The sequence below is a fragment of the Protomyctophum bolini genome (assembly GCF_963924005.1).
Source record: "Protomyctophum bolini genome assembly, chromosome: 10".
Classification (NCBI taxonomy): domain Eukaryota; kingdom Metazoa; phylum Chordata; class Actinopteri; order Myctophiformes; family Myctophidae; genus Protomyctophum; species Protomyctophum bolini.
In genome coordinates this window covers 20,077,958-20,095,212 of record NC_137871.1, presented here as the reverse complement: position 1 = coordinate 20,095,212, position 17,255 = coordinate 20,077,958, and the positions used below count along the sequence as shown (strand labels likewise).

Genomic DNA, 17,255 nt, shown 5'->3' with positions numbered 1-17,255 from the left:
ATGAATGACTGCTTCAGGTTAACATAGGGAGCCGTTTGAAGAATGCTCCAACATCCTGACATATTTGAACGGTCTGATCATTTCACTATTACTGCAATATTAATGAAGCAAAAGAGAAGGCTATGAAAAAAATCTACACTTCAGGCGAGGGCAGACTGTGTACCTGCACCTGTGAGGTACGTACACACTGTGTGTATGTGCGAGTGTGCAAGCGTGCCTGCATACAGTACATTATTATTGTATTATTACTAGAATGTTGCGCTCATCCTAACGCCATGCGATGTGTTGCAAATGGGAAGAAGGCAATAGCGGGAGGGCGATGCGAGTGCTGTACCCCTTTGTACTGTACTCCTTAGTTTTGCACTGTACTGTAATGTTCTCCTCTGTACTGTACTTTACTGTACTTCTTTGTTCTGTACTGTACTTTACTTATTTGTACTGTACTGTACTGTACTGTACTGTACTGTACTGTACTGTACTGTACTGTACTGTACTGTACTGTACTGTACTGTACTGTTATTGTTATTAGTGTTGTTATTGTTCTTCTTCTTCTTCTTATGATTATTATTATTGTTATTATTATTACATTGATTATTGTTCTAATGCGAGCTTGATTGTATGAGTGAGTTTACAAAGAAGCTTATTGTTATTATTATTATTATGATGATTATTATTATTATTATTAGTATCGTTATTGTGATTGTTATTATTATTGTTATTATTACATGGATTATTGTTGTGATGTGAGCTTGTTTGTAAATGACTGAGTTTACAAAGAAGCTTATTGTTATTATTATTATGATTATTATTATTTATTATTACTTACCGGTAATTATTATTATTATTTCTTATTACTTTATTATTACATTATTATTACAGTATTGCTACACACACAACTGTCCAGCATGTATAGCAGAATTGTAAGGACCATTGCCCTTGTCCTCACAAAATAAATGGTTGTTTTATGGTAAAGATAATAATAAGACAAGGTACAGGTAAGAATACATTAAATTTAGGCGTACAATTAGAAAAAAGGATTATGTATTTAGAGGTCAGATTTAGGTGGTAGAATAATAGGTCTACAAGCTCATAACTCATTGTGTGCTTGTAGACCAGCTATTTTTCGGTTATTGTCAGCTGTTGTCCTAAAATGTTGGTAATACAAGTATAGTATTAGTAATACAAACGTGCGTGCGTGAATGTTTGTCCATGGGAGCCATTGCCACAGTTGGTTTGTGCTGCTGCTTATCACATGGGAGAGGCTGTGCCAGCTTTCTGTCCAGACTGGGCTCTCAGCCGGTACCTCTGTCTCTCTCAATCTGTCTCCTTCGCACACAGGCACGCACGCACACTCATGCACACTCCCTTCTGGATGACCTTCGTCGTGTATCATATACCTCTCAACCTTTTCCCAGACTTGCTCTCTTAATAAAATCTTATGGTGACATAAACTTGGGCGTTTATGTCCTACAAACCACGTAGTCATGAGTCCGACACCTTACCCATAATCCTAACCGCACGCGTACGCCATGGGTGATTTTTAACCCGTCACAGGTTAGTTTTAGCCCACATCACATTTAATATACAGTAACCACTTGCAATTCCCTGATAGATGCTAATGGGTGATGTCAGAAAGGGCATTCCACATTACTGTGACAGAGTAGTAGATTGAATATTTCTCCATGGTTATGCTAAATATGGGTGGTGCTAGCCAGATCAGAGATGCTCCCTCTAGTATTGTGGCTGTGGGTGTCACTCACTTTGGATAAAAGTTGTCCCCTTCACGATAACCTCATACCTGCGTATCTTAAATACCAATACCACTGATATTTGCTTAACCTACCCTGAGCCAGGGTATAGGTTAATCTGCACTTGTACTTTTTACTCTACTTGAGCTTTGTGTGTGTGTGTGATCTGAAACAATCTCAACCTCAACTCGTCTTCTATGTTCGATCCAAATTGGATTAAATTATTCAGTTATCACTATAACCGACAGACGGACAGACAGTATAGAGTGCATCCAGCAATGTGATTAGTTATGAGCTGAGAGGCTTGCTGCCAGAAACTGCCCCCTCCCCCTGCCCCCTTGTTATATTTGTACGCCTTTTAATACCATCTGGGAATGAGATTTTAACGAGCGAAATCAATTATTCTTATGTAGTGGTGTCAAAATGTGCCAGTGCTGATAGCCCAAACAAGGCAGAAGCATATGTTCCAAAGGCCCCAGTGAGACTGACACTGAAGTTTGAACTTCATTTTGAATTGTTGAGAGAAAATGGCAAAGTCCGGTTGCATTCTCACTTTTTATTATGATTTTAGACGGCGGCGCAACAGTGATTTAACACGATGCAGTGTGCATGCCAGATGGTTAGATGGCGTACCATTTCTACCAGTCACGTAGAACCACTTCTGTTCTACTATCACATGGCTGTTTGTTTACTTTCACCAATCTCGCTAGATTTGTATTCCTATAGGATAAGCGGGGCGTGGGACCGCGTTCTCATCGTAGGAATTCAAATATCACCCCCGGCTCTGCACCACCAATGTAATAAGCATACGCAAGCCAACATAAACCATGATGTCACATGTTTTGCGGATTCCCTCGTCTTGCCCGTTTACATGGAGGTGCAATCAAGGCCCAGCATTATCAAAGATTTCCACTCTGGAATGGCCAATGGATAACGCTGCTGCCATCTAAACAGACGGCACATCTGATATCAGACCGTCTAAACGTGGCCTCAGTCTCATGCCTTATTCAGCCTATTCAATCTTGGAAAGTATCTGTGTCATTTTAGATTTTAGCTACTGTATTCATGGATGGCGTCAGGCAGAAACCTCTTATATCATGTATTAATCTTCCATTGCCCAACACACAGGCATTGGTCAAGAGGGCATCCGACATATGTGGACGTATTCAAGAAAGATGCAGGAGCACGTACAGGCGAGCTGGCTAGATATAGAAAACAATGAAAGTGACGATGTAGGGCTGGGCCGCGGCCTCAAGGGAATGTGCGTGAGTCTCACGCAGATCGGTGCAGTTATAGGTAAAAATGAGAATCGGCCTGTTATAGATTTGGGGCATGCAGGTTCTGCTCTGGTATCCAGGGACTGTGTGCACAGTTTTCCTATGATCTCTGCTTGAGATTTAGCTGATCTCAGATGTACTGTATGGACACACGCACACACATGTGCACGTGCATAAGGACAAACGCAAAACATAGTCTCAGCGACAAAGAAAAGAGCAGATCTATATAAGGTCACAAACGCAGCACAAATAAAATCTAAATCTGTCTTACACAACACATCTTGAAAACTCTTTTTTGCTGCTATTACAAACATTCTTCCAACATCGCTAATCCTTCTCAAATAGGTGCACGAGGCCAACTCGCCTGGAATCCCAACAATTAAGGGCAGCCCAGATACAATGAGCCACAGCATGTGTTCACCACTTTCAACCCCTCTATTCTTAGTAAAAATGGACCTGAGTTACACTAGTGTTCATTATGTTGACTAAAACTATGACGAAAAATGTCTGTCTACTACCAGGCTGAACAGGCTAGCCAAAAAGTGCCGATCTACAAGCTCAGAACGTGTCGCAACGCTTGTTTCAGCAAATGTTCCCCCAAGAATAGCCATGGCTGGGGTTCAAGTGGTGCAGACCAAATGAGCACAGACCTCGCACTGACTTTCACAGTACACACCAATTATCACACTGCCAGGGGCCATCTGCAAGTAGCAAAATCCTGTAGCAAGTTCAGCATTAAGTAGAATGGAGTGTCGCCACTGTCGGGTGGAAACCTTGTATCACAAAAACCTAAGGCCAGATGCACCAACAAGGATTCAGCGTTAGCCATGGTTTAAATCGAGGTTTATCTATTAAAGGTAAGGTACTTGATTTTATTTTGTTAAAAAAAGTTTTAAGCTCTATATTATGATAGTTAATTGTGACACTTCAGCTCAGATTGTCATTTATGGCAAAGCTATTGCATGTTAGTATGGCGGTGTGGCTCTGCTCATGTGATATCAGATCATCTGTGTACCGAGAGGTACCGAATGTCTGATATCACATTTCTCCGATATACCGAGACACAGCAGACAACGACTCCCCAGAGCAGAGCCAAAGATACAATAATGCCACAGAAACAACAACAATACACAGAAATGACACATCAACACGTCATTCAACACAATGAATCAACACAATCGCGAACAATCCAATAATATCCCATAACCCCTGGACTAAGAACTACAGGGAGGAGGCCGAGAGGTGGGGGGAATTTTCACACAGACGCTGACCGAGCTGCTTTGACAGCTCAGCATGAAGAATGAGTAGTGAGCTGAGGCTGCTTAAGGAGGGTGCCTGAATTGCACTATGGGAATGAGGGCGTGGATGAAATAGCTCGTAGCGAATGAGTGTGAAGCGAGATGACCTGGAGAGGCAGCTGATTTAAAGAAGCAGAATGAATTACAAAGGGGAATGAATGAGGGGAACTATATATAATAACCTTCTGCCTTCCGTGCCTCAATGAACTATCACTTACGCTGGATCAGTCATTGCTATAGATAGTCGCACGCAGTCCAGCCCCTGACGAGTGGCCCTGATGAGAATTATTCATTCATTTTTCCCATAGACCTTTCAGAAAGTATATTTATTTAAAGGTCGTTAAGCCTCAGACAAAGCCAACTCGGCTGGCTGAAACCTCATGACAATAAACACAATTTATGGGGCCGAAAAAGGGCAGGTACAAGACTTTTCTTTTCTTTCAATACCATCTCCCTGTCTCTCCAGCTCTTTATTAAATTCCCTGCCAATCACAGGTTTTGACGTGGGTTGTGTGTGTTTTTTTGAGGGGCGCTAGCTCCTTCTATATACAGCTTTTGTCCCCACACGTCTCAATATTTTCCATTGACAATGAAAGGAGAAATTAGGTCAAATGTCCACTTCCGTGCCCACCATGGCAATTACAACAGACCATTACATAACAAACAACAATTATTTTTCATTCAACATGAGTGAAAATGAAATACAATGTAGTATGTCACACCCCTGTCTCAGGCGAGGGTCTTATCAACATAAAGGATGGCGAGGCAACACAGTTGGGCAGAGCCCTGACTGACTGGGCCATTTCTCAGAGCTATATACCCCCTGGCTCCTCCCACAACACAGGACCAAATGAAAAAGGGGTCATGATCCACATGTTATAGTCGCTCAAAACGGTCACAAAACACAGATATATATATATATGTATATTTCAGTTCATGTGAGCTTGTAGCTCTTTTATTTCACAAAGTCTTTAGTTTTCCAAAGTCCTTTTAGAATTCCAATGTCCCTCGGCGACAAGTAATCCTCCCCATCCCTAGACAGGAGTTGGTTTGGCCCAAATTGGCCCGATTAGTGTTGAGCTGAGCTGTCCCTATATTTAAGGTGACAGGACCCATTTTGCGGAAATATGAGCAGTGTGTTTGCTGCTTGCTTATAGTTTGTATACCTACCTAAACAGTGTGTGCTACTGAAAGGCATGCACATGAGCAAACAGACGGTGACAGGGTGGGGTCACACTCTCACATAGTACAAATACATTTTAACCATAATAAACCCCAACATAGACCTAGGCTTAATACATCATTAGCACAAGATGTGCATACAAATGCGCACCAAACGTGATATTTTGGGGTTGCACAGACTGAAAGGTTTGGGAACCCATACACTAGTGACTACTTAAACAAAAAGTGCATTTTCAGGTAGGGATAATAATTATATCCAATCAGGATACAGACTAAACAAGTGATAAAAATCAACACTTTAAAAATGAAGCTGATGAATCGGTACACTCTCCTGATTGGCTGAATTTTGCACCTACCTTCTGTAGGCAACAAATGCTGCCGCTTATTTATTTATGAATGGCCTCACCCTTGTGACTAAGCATATGCTTTGTTCACCAAACATAAATAATGTATCCTGCTGTGTGTGTGTGTGTGTGTGTGTGTGTGTGTGTGTGTGTGTGTGTGTGTGTGTGTGTGTGTGTGTGTGTGTGTGTGTGTGTGTATTGCTGCATCCATCTCATGTCAGGTTTGTGTGTGTTACTGTCCCGGGGGGGGGGGGGGGGGGGGGGCATCTCTTTCATATGCCACTCATCACAGCTACACCTACCAATAATAATAATAATAATTCAGACACATCCGACCAGTTAGTTAGTTAGTTAGTTATACAATATACTAGCCAAAAATATTTTTTCAGCAAAGACAGAGAGAATTGATTTATCTGACGAGGTCCCGACTCCATTAAAATGTGAAGGAGAAAAGGCCTTTCAAATGAATCCCAGGGAATGATGGATGAGACGATAATAACCGGCTAATGAGTCTTCATGAATTGCCCTTTACAGGTGCCCAAATGTTGTACCTAACTGCTTGAACCACAGCGTCCATACTGTGGTGGGAACATTAACCCAAAATAGTCAGCCTATTCTGGCTGAATATGTATATATTTAAATGTATTATTTATTATTTACTATAGTCCTGGCCCCAGTAAATTATATCTGGCCACAAAAGGTCACGGGAACTACACCGAATGTGAAGGGGGATACTAGGGGGATGCCTACTGTGTTGTAGGGTCAAGTTTGTCACCTCTCCCTTCTCATTCTAACTTTCCAGGAATAGCCTGCAGTTTCTATTATAGCATGTATTTGCCATTGATGATGTTGATGATGTCACTGATAGGCGGTTTCAGAAATCTCCAGTTAGTCCTCTTCTTTTTCTGTGTATCATCCTCAAGTGTCCAACTCAGTATCGTGTAGCCACGCCCTTGTCTCTGGTCCCAATTGGAGGAAGCCGGCCTCTGAAGGTGGTCTGTTAGGTGGCAGGTGTTAATTATGTGTTTGGCAGAGTGCCTAGGCTCTCCCCACTCCATGCTCCACTGGTCTGCCAAACCCCACTTTGTAGCTGGTTTGAAGCATCCGACTATAGTGTGACTATAGTGTGGTTCAGTAGTCCATTACCGGTGTGGTAGGTCCTCTCCTTCAACGCCATGTCCCGGGTCCCAAATGTAGCAGTGGATATGGGAGGGCCCACTCCTGCTTCTTGCCACCAGGCACTTGTGCTGCCTTGTTGTAAGGGTAGTGGGACTTGAGTCTGTTTCGAGGCTTTGTTTCCACTGTGGTGTTCAGTTGTGCAGGATATGCCATGGGCTTTTCTTGCTAGCTTGTTAGCAGCCTCTCGTAGGGAGGCCGGCCGGGGCAATTCCTGCAAGGACTGGCACGTAGGAAGGACACAGGAGAGGGCTTCAGGCAGCCATGGTTTGGGGAGAGTTGTTGATTATGCCATTATACGGTATCTACCTTTTTAACATGTTTCTCCTACACCAGGCTGGGGCACAGTATCTAGTTGCAGAGAAGACTTGTGAAAGCTCCCCCTGTCGTATCAGCATAATGTCAGATAAGTGATGTCACGTTGGTCCTCACGTCTTACGTTGATTCTATCGAAGCGTACCCATTGTATTTTGGGACTTACAGCAACTCCAGGTGCTTATGGCAAGCAGCCGTTTTAACATTTAGTCAAACCACCCTCCTATCTGTAATCTATGTTTTAGATATCCAAAACCATGTTTCTCCTAGTCAAAACTGCATTCTCACTAGCCATAAACGGCTTGCACACATTTGCGCATGCATGCATGCACGCACGCACTCAAACTTAATTATTAGTAGTCCATAGGCAGGCAGGCAGGCAGGCAGGCATGCAGGCAGGCAGGCAGGCAGGCGAAGACGGAGGCTTGACAGTGAGATAGTGAATAAGGAAATTGGAAAGAATGCAGGGTCAGAGAGCGATGAGAGCAGGATGAGAGTGATAAGATATTGAAAGAAACGAGAGGAGAGGGTCAGTGGGGGTTGAAGGACAGCACGGTGATTAGTTCTAATGTAACCAGACACTATCTCGTTTCTCTCTCTCTCTCTCTCCACGCACGCATACACACTGTCACAACCCGGCCCGTGGGGCCATGACAAATGGAGGAGGATGCAGGCAGTGAACACTTGTAACAATATAATTTATTACCAAAAGGTATAATAACTGAAATTAGGCTTACAAACAAAAGAGTGTGGGATGTGTAAGTCAGTAATATCAGTAGTGTCAGTGTGATCAATGTAGTGTGGGGTGTTGTATGGTGTGCAAATCAAGGCATAAAGTCAAACAAACAAAAGGGTGCTGTCATCTGGAGGGGATCATCAGAATGGCTGCCACCAACTCATTTATAGAGCTCCAGGGAGCAGTGATCAGGTGCTTCCAATGCACCTATGATTGGGGAAGATGGGAACCTTGGCCGACGCCAGGGGAGTACCGGTACAAAGGGACACAGACAACGCAGGCCAGGCCAAAGCGGATGTGACAACACACACACACACACACACACACACACACACACACACACACACACACACACACACACACACACACACACACACACACAATACTGCAGTGCAAGGGAGTGCAACAGCTACATATTTGTGCTATTGACATGTTGGGCAAAGTTTTTAAGATGAAAGGGCATTTCCTGATTATTAAAGAGCTGGAGAGATGGGGAGATCCATGTTACTGAACAAACACTCTATGCAATGATCAATAGGCCTATTAGTGCTTTAACCTTTTACTGTAACAAAACACTTTAACATTTTAACTTAAAGAGAAAAATATAACTTCCCTACCATTAAGTCACGATGACAGTGTGTTACAATATTAAAACAAATCCCACCGTGTAAAGTGAGGGACGCTCTTATGAACGTACATCGTCATGACGTAAAATAGACACTAAGAGTGAATTCAAGTAGAGTCTTCATCATCTTTTAGAAGACCCAGCAACAGAATGTGAGCTATCAGTGATGGTAGTCAACATGCTACTGTAGATGTCTTGCTAGGTGGAGCTTTGGCATGAATGTGGTCCTCCATTCCTGAGACTGCAGGCCACTGTGTGTGGACATCATGTGAACTCTCTGACACAGCGGGCACCTCCTCTGAAGCCTCCATTGCAACAGGCTTGTCTGCGGGTAGGCTACAGACATATTTAGGTTTAGCTCCAATTGACTCTACACTCTTAGCTGAGAAGAGGTTCTATTTAGAGGTATCCCTGCATCGGTAGAACGTGGGTTGTCTCGGTGGTCCCTAATTGGCTGTTGATGGTGACGCAATTAAAGGCAGAGTGTGCAAGTACTGTAATCCGTCGGGGTAGGGGACCACCATTCTTGATGATGTAACAAAGGTAAGTTTGGTGATTGGCTGGGTATGTATGTATGTATGTATGTATGTATTTGGTTAAATTTGTTCACAGTTTTGGCAGTTCTTATTCAGCAATAGGGTTGTGAACTATAGGGCTCAAGAACTGAAGCTCACAGTCATTTGTCAAATAACCTCTGACCTTTAGATCTCCCAATGAGTCAATTATATTATTTGCTCAATCCACTCTTGACGACATTAAAAAAAGCAACATCAAGGTTGAAACATCAAAGTTTGTATAGCCTGGTTAAACACTCCCCCTTGAAATCGTATTTCCATTCATATGTGTGGAGTCTGTTAATGCATGGTTTGTTGTGGGAGTACAGAATTGACAGACAACCCCTTCAGCCAATCAGTGTAAAAAAACTGACTTCATCTCCTGTCCCCAATTAGTGAACGACACTAGCCCAGAACACAGAACCTGTCCAAAATCTGGACCCTTTGCTACTGTTATATTCAATTTCGGTATAACAGTAGTATTATAGTTTATAACAGTAATAGTACTGTTATAATTGCATGAATACGTATGGTACTTTACTTAACTTAGTAAAGTACTGCAGGCCTGACTTGGAAGTATTTCATGTGGTATTGTCCACACACAGTACTAATCTGGGAGTACTTCTTCCACCACTGAATGTCCTCCATATTTGGGCAACACTGACCCGGAAACCCCATATGTGGGCCTGGTTGATATAATAGTGACGACGCAAGTGTGTATCTTAAAACCAGCCCGCTCAGCTAGTACCAAACCAGTGTCGACCCAATTCAGGACTGAAGACCATTAGTTTACAGCTACGAAGAGGACACATCGATCCACTAGAGTTGAGATATAACTACAAGACAAGGATACAATTTTCTATAAGAACTGTCTGTCAGGAAGTTCAAGTTTCCATAAGATTTGTTTGTTAAGAAGTCAAGGTTTCTATAACTGTTAAGAAGTCAGGCTATTGATAACTGTCCGTTAAGAATGGCCGAACAACGCTGGCTACCGCTGGAGGCTAACCCAGACATCATGAACCACTTACTAGGTCAGCTGGGCATGCTTCCGAGCTGGCAGTTCGGGGACGTGTACGGCTTGGATGAAGACGACCTGAGCACCGTGCCGAGGCCGGTGTGCGCCGTCCTCCTGCTCTTCCCCATTACAGAGGCGTACGAGGCCTTCAAGCTCCAGGAGGAGGAGAAGATCGACACGCAGGGGCAAGAGGTGGTGTCCGCCGAAGTCTACTTCATTAAGCAGACCATCGGGAACGCCTGCGGAACAATCGGCCTGCTCCATGCTGTGGCAAACAACCGGGAGCAGCTGGAGTTTAAGCCTGACTCTCCACTGAAGACCTTCCTGGACGAGTCATCGAAGATGAGCCCGGAGGAGAAGGCTGCCCTCCTGGAGAAGGCCGAGGGCATCCACGGTGCACACGAGTCCTGCGCTCAGGAGGGACAGACTGAGGCGCCAAGCGCCGATGAGAAACAGGACAAGCACTTCATAGCACTGGTGAACGTCGGAGGGGATTTGTACGAGCTGGACGGCCGCAAGCCCTTCCCCATTGTCCATGGGAAGACCTCAGACGAAAAATTCCTCAAGGACGCCATAGGAGTGTGTAAGACCTTCATGGCGCGCGATCCGGAGGATCTGCACTTCTCGGTCGTGGCGCTTTCCAAAGCATCGCCATGAAGCCGCTCTCCTCATTGTGCACACCAAGGTCTTAGTAGTGCCGGGCCACAGCAGAAGGATCCAAATGATAGTCTGAATAAAGTGGCCACATACTGGTAGCCAAAGTGGCAATATTTTATTCTGACCCAGAGTAATGAAAACCAACGTTTCTGCAGCTAAATTGCCTTCTTCAGGGTAGCAGGTGTACTCATTATTATGGGTGTTGAGATGAGGGAGCACATATGTACCGCTTTATTTTACCTCCACACTAAATCTCTTCAGTGATTCTCAAGCTATTTTTGTGTCAATGATCCCATTATGCATTAGGCCACCTTTTTTTACTCCTTTCTTTTCTTTTCTTTTTTTTGATCCCGGGACTCTATTGTACACTGTAAAATTTAACTTTGTACACCCAGAGTTACAGACCCTTGGATTTGGGTTGCCTTTGGTTCTTAACTATCAATCATTTATCTGGGGACCCCCTGGAACCCCTTCAAGGACCCTATAGGGTTCATTGGACCACAAGAACCACTGCTAGAGGAGCTTCTTGTTTCCCTTGTTAACGTTTTCTATACTTTTTGAAATATTTAACTTTTGGTGAATATGTATTATGATGCAAGTCAATGGTTTTCAGAATGTCCATATGTGTGCACAGATCATGGTTGGTATCAGGTGGAGCATGCATATGTCCAAGAAATATTCTAATTGTTATTAGCCTAATATTTATTAAAGAAATTAAAAAGTTTAATCTGAAGTCTACCATGATTATCAGAGCGCTTTCAGAAGCCAAGAGGACGTCTTTAAAAGGATGTGAAGGTGGTCAAATGTGGTCTGAAAATATTCCCAAATATGGAGTCATTATGTTAGAAGACTGATGCCAGTTCTTTTTGAGGGTGAAGATTACAGTATGTGGTCATGTGGCAGCCAAGTCCATGGACTTTATGCTTGTTATAGGGCACTAAATGACGACGTGAGATCACTTGTGGCCAATATAAATACATATTGTGACTAATTCCGTTTTATACAATAATAACATACTGCATTCATGAATCGTGTAGGACGATGACAGTGTCAGTGTTTGCCACAACATTAAAGCACGAGAAGGACATTTCTAGACAGCACGACAGTGGAAATGATCAGGGGCGAGGATTAGTTTGAGAAATGCTAAGATGGCAATGGTCTATTGACTTTAAACCATGTGATGTCGTGGCGCAGCCACAGTGGGTGCCCCTCACTTAAACCCCAGCATTTGTAATGTGGGGAAAGCTTTTGCTGAAAATAGCAGAAAACACAAAGTGCACATGTTCAGCGCTGAGGGACTCTATCAAGTCAACACCCCAGGAAGTTTGAAAGTAATTTTCCACTGTTGTGCACAAACCGTGGTGGAACAATCTCCCACCTCATGTTAGAACATCTCAAACCTGTGTTTATTTAAATCAAGTTTGAAAACACACTTGGCATTTTACCCAGACTGAGAGTTGATGTTTCAATGAGTCTACTGGGCTTTTGCTGTTAATGTATGGCTTCATTCTGTTTACATTGTATTTATTTGTATGCATTTTTGTTTTAGAATTGTTTTACTCAGTATACAGCACTTTTACGCAACGCTGTTTTAAATATGCTTTGTAAATAATTAGGATTGAACTGGGCCCATTTGGACCCCTCGTTGTCCCCTGACCGGATGTTGAGAACCAATGCATTATGTGACATCACATGACGCCTTTATAAACGGGAGCATTAGAGACTGTTTTGCTGTAAAGTTCCTCTGTCGAAAAGAAGTTTCTACATTAAACCAGACTGCCCTTCACTGCAACAACAATAATGGCGACCGCTACAAAGATAATTCGGAGGCTCCGAAATGCACTGTCCGGGCACGACCTTCAAGCGAAACCTCAGCTGCGATACGGAGAGATATCCAAGAGGACCCAGCCGGCGGCCACCCTGCCCGAGGGCCCAAGCCACAAGGGCGCGGATAACTACTATTGCAGCCGAGATGGGCGCAGGGAGTGTGTTCCAGCCACAGTCATCATGTCTGCTCAGATGGCCCTCACTGCTGGACGCCAGGCTCCCGGAGGTGGTCCGTCGAAGCTACCAGTGACTCCTGCTCCCGTGTATAAGGAGCCACCCCTCTCCGCTGACCAGCCGTACCTCTGAACGGCAATACTTATCGTCCGTCCAGTGGTGGAAAGTGTTTCTATTTTGGGGGGAACACTAGCCCCTATATATGCACAGCTTTGTGTGTGTCTGTAGCATGGAATGTGATGATTTGATTGGCTGAGCACGGAATGTGATGATGTATGATGATACACTACAGTTATTAGACGTTAGCTCTGCTATTTTCAAAATAGGTTTATACATTCTCTACAGTATAGATTTTTTTTACCACAACTGTCATCCATCTAACATGGAACAAAAACAAAGGAGACCATATGTCTGAAAGTAGAAAATAAAAGGATATTCAAAATAAAATACTTCATATTATATACAATAATGTAAATCAAACCAATCAATTTAAATAAATAATTATTATATAATATAAGTATTTATAAATCAGGCCTTTTTAATGTAAAGCAAATATTATAACATTATAATATATACACACACAACATAATATATATTATAATATATATATCATAATAAATCAACAAGCTGAAAATGCATTTCAACCATGGTAATAAAAATAATAAGCAAATCATCATCATCATCATCATCATCTCCTCCTCCTCCTCATCCCCCTCCTCCTCCTCAGAGACAGACACTTCCTTCCTTGACCAGCTCCAGACAGCAGACTGACTGACTGGGCCATTTCTCAGAGCTATATACCCCATGGCTCCTCCCACAACACAGGACCAAATTAAAAAGGGGTCAACATGATCCACAACATGTTATAGTCGCTCAAAACGGTCACAAAACACAGATATATATATGTCAGTTCATTTGAGCTTGTAGCTAGCTCTTTTATTTCACAAAGTCTTTAGTTTTCCAAAGTCCTTTTAGAATTCCAATGTCCAGCTTCAGCTCAGTTCTTGAGGGGTCCTCACAGCCCTGTACCATATTGCTCTACCAGACTATGGCACAAACTGCTAAAATGTTGGAATTTTCAAGAAATTCTCAATGAGAACTAGAAATGCACTCTGTCGAGGTGCCAACTTGCGCCTTGCACACAAGTAGGCTATAAATGGCCTACTTGTGAATATAGCGACAATATAAATAGCAGCCAGGAGAATGAGACTCGCAGGACATTGCCAGAGGCACCAAGAGCTCCCTGCAGCCAGCAAACTGGTGCTGTGGGAACCAACACATGGGCACCGGTCATGAGGACGTCCCATACTAACATGGGTGGGTGTATTCAAGAAAGATGCAGGAGCCCAAAGCACCAACGAGCTGGCCGGATGTATGGAGAACGGGGATGACTGGAAGCGACGATGAGGACGACCTAGTGAATCGTAATCTGTGATTTAGATTCAGAGAAGATTTTTGGGATGCATTTGGCAGATCGACCAACGACTTCTGGTTTTGAAAGTTGTGCAATAGACGCTCATAGACTGTAGTGTGTCACTTGCCGATATCAAAAACATAAAAGCATTAAAAGACAGAGATCTCCATTTTGGGCAGTTCAAGTAATAGGGTTGAGTCGGTATCGGGCACTAAGCTGTCTGCCTATAGGGACGGGTTCGGACAGCCCCAATCCCAGCTGAATAATGTGATTGGTCCATGATTTGCATATCAAAGGAAGCAATGTAATGTCTGATTGATTTAACATACGTGTCATACTGTGCTACAACAAGTAGAGTGCACGCGTACAGTGTTTTCATGTGCACGTACTGATGTCGGAGTGACATTTGTGCGCACGTTTGCACTCTGTACACATGTCTACTTGCAAGCACATGGGTCATCCGTATGTGTGTGTGTGTGTGTGTGCGTGCGTGTGACTGTGTGCGTGACTGTGTGTGTGTGTGTGTGTGTGTGATGGTGTGTGATGGATCCATGTGAGTGAGTGCGTGCATGTATGCGAGTGTGTGCGTGCATGCGTGCATGTGTGCGTGCGTGTGTTCTTGTGCTTTATGATCAAAACTTTCCTTCCTGCCTTATTTCCTCCCTCCACTGAACAGAGGAGTTGGAGAGCGCGAGAGAAAGAAAGATCAAACACATGCTACCCTAAAAAGAAGGGGGAATCCAATTAAGGACGGAGCAAGAAGGAATGCATGCAATCTGACCATTTACCATTCCCACTGAGGGGACTAGCACATCACATCTAAGAGTTCAGAAGCCTCGTTTGTTATGCAAAACAGAGGGACGAGAGAGAGAGAGAGAGAGAGAGAGAGTTGAATTTTAATGCATCGGCTATTGATAACAGGAAGAACGGGTGGGGTAGGATCAACATATGGAATGTCAGTCCTTGAATTGTAAACCGCAGATCAGTCTGACGCTTTTTATTTTTTTCATATCCTGGAGGATAAAGTCGCTTCATGATAGATCCGTGTGTTGTTGTCTTAAAAGAAACTCTCCCGTCCGAACCTGAACCGATTACACCGAAGCAAAAACACTTTGAAAGGGGGGTGTTTCCGCGTGGTGGAAATAACTACTTTGGCGTTGGCATGTCTCTGATTCTGATCACTACGGTACACTGTTGACGGAAGATTTCACCCTTCTGCGCAGTTGAAATCACTGCACAACGGACATAAAAGGCCCCCGCCCGCCTTGCGCACACCGTTCTTTGTGCACCGCTTTGTGCACCAAAGAATGTAGTTGCGCCCAGCACAAGGTGGGTGTGGGTCTTTTTGGGAATCGGGGGCCCTATGCAGCCTGCGTAGTCTGCGTATAGGACCAATCAATCAATGCAGGGTCCTATATATGTGTATATATATTTATATATGCACACATTCATAATGCACCTTATACTGTACCTTATAGGCAATGACACATTACTCTGCCTCTCTGTGTGTGTCTCTCTCTCCGGTGAGGTGCCTACCCGACATACACACACACATATATATATATATATATATATATATATATATATATATATACACACACACACACACTGTATAATCCCCGGATTATACCCTCGGAGCACGCCAAATCGAATGGTGTAGGTCTAATTTTTTCCGACCTTTGAAAAGTGCTTAACCAACAGCATGTTGCTGAAAGGATTCCCTTGAGGCATGGAGGTCTGGTATCATAATTGGGCATATCTGACCCGGATGTCCATATTTGGACATGAATAACTCATCATTGCGATGACATCATTGCGCTGACATTGCGTATATAAGCACGGCGATTTATGAATGATATTCAGTTCGATCTTCACTAACTTGTTTCTGAATGCCTATGCGGGTCCCATAAGGCCTGCATGCGAGACCTTCAAGACTCTCTGAGGCTCTTCCTTCAAGCAACATAATTGATTATCGTACTTGAAGAGGGCAGCAGGTTAGATTACATTATCTGTGACGTATGACTCCAAATTTGGGCAAACTTTTATACCATCCCAACCCCCAATTGACTTATATTATGAATCAAAGATGTTGCTGAATATCAGTATTGTAGTTGTCGCAGTGGCTGCTCTTTATGTGGGCTACCGGCAACTAAGGAAACGTCTGCAGGGTGGTGGGGACACCACGCAGGGGAGCGAGAACTCCAACCTTCCCAAGATGAGGAGACGCGATTTCAACCTGGAGCAGCTCCGTGAATACGACGGGGTCCAAAACCCCCGGATTCTAATGGCGGTCAACATGAAGGTCTTCGACGTCACCTCAGGCAAGCGCTTCTACGGACGCGACGGCCCGTATGGGATCTTCGCTGGCCGGGACGCGTCGAGAGGCCTGGCGACCTTCTGCCTGGAAAAGGATGCTCTGTGGGACAAGTACGATGACCTGTCCGACCTCAACGCTCCACAGATGGAGAGCGTGAGAGAGTGGGAGATGCAGTTCAACGAAAAGTATGACTTTGTCGGAAGGCTGCTGAAGCCCGGCGAAGAGCCATCAGAGTACACTGAAGACGAGGAAGGTGGTTAAAGATTCTCAATCTTTTTGGAATTCCAAAGACCCCCCCCCCCAGTTTGATATGCATTAGGCCATGAACCCCCAATGGTACTAATCAGTGCTTTGAAGAACTCTCGTGTAGACTCAAAATACGACTGACTGAATCCGTTCCACGAACCAAAATGTGAGAGAAAGCACAACCCCCAAACAACTGCAAGAAACCTCTCCCAACTCCCCGGAAACACATTATGAAGGCGTCTTGTTTCCGGTTCATTTTTCCCGCTGAGCCAATCAGAGGTATGGACCTGGAACAGGAAATGGGTATGCCACCTTCTTGAAAAGGGAATTAGATATGCACAGCGTCAGAG

At 43.8% G+C, this 17,255-nt stretch overlaps 3 protein-coding genes across 3 annotated transcripts; all 3 read left to right on the top strand.

Annotated features, from left to right (window-relative positions):
* Positions 1-10,225: 10,225 nt before the first annotated feature.
* Positions 10,226-10,927, top strand: LOC308322217 (ubiquitin carboxyl-terminal hydrolase isozyme L3-like; the record flags this gene model as incomplete). Its single annotated transcript, XM_080773411.1, has 1 exon — positions 10,226-10,927. The coding sequence occupies one exon, from the start codon at positions 10,226-10,228 to the stop codon at positions 10,925-10,927; it is 702 nt and encodes a 233-aa protein (XP_080629537.1).
* A 1,800-nt stretch (positions 10,928-12,727) lies between these two features.
* On the top strand, positions 12,728-13,060 carry LOC308322111 (NADH dehydrogenase [ubiquinone] 1 alpha subcomplex subunit 7-like; the record flags this gene model as incomplete). The annotated part of the gene is made up of 1 exon (XM_080773307.1): positions 12,728-13,060. The coding sequence occupies one exon, from the start codon at positions 12,728-12,730 to the stop codon at positions 13,058-13,060; it is 333 nt and encodes a 110-aa protein (XP_080629433.1).
* Positions 13,061-16,428: 3,368 nt separating this feature from the next.
* On the top strand, positions 16,429-16,920 carry LOC308322216 (membrane-associated progesterone receptor component 2-like; the record flags this gene model as incomplete). The annotated part of the gene is made up of 1 exon (XM_080773410.1): positions 16,429-16,920. One exon carries the CDS (start codon positions 16,429-16,431, stop codon positions 16,918-16,920), a length of 492 nt encoding a protein of 163 aa, XP_080629536.1.
* Between the last annotated feature and the right edge of the window lie 335 nt (positions 16,921-17,255).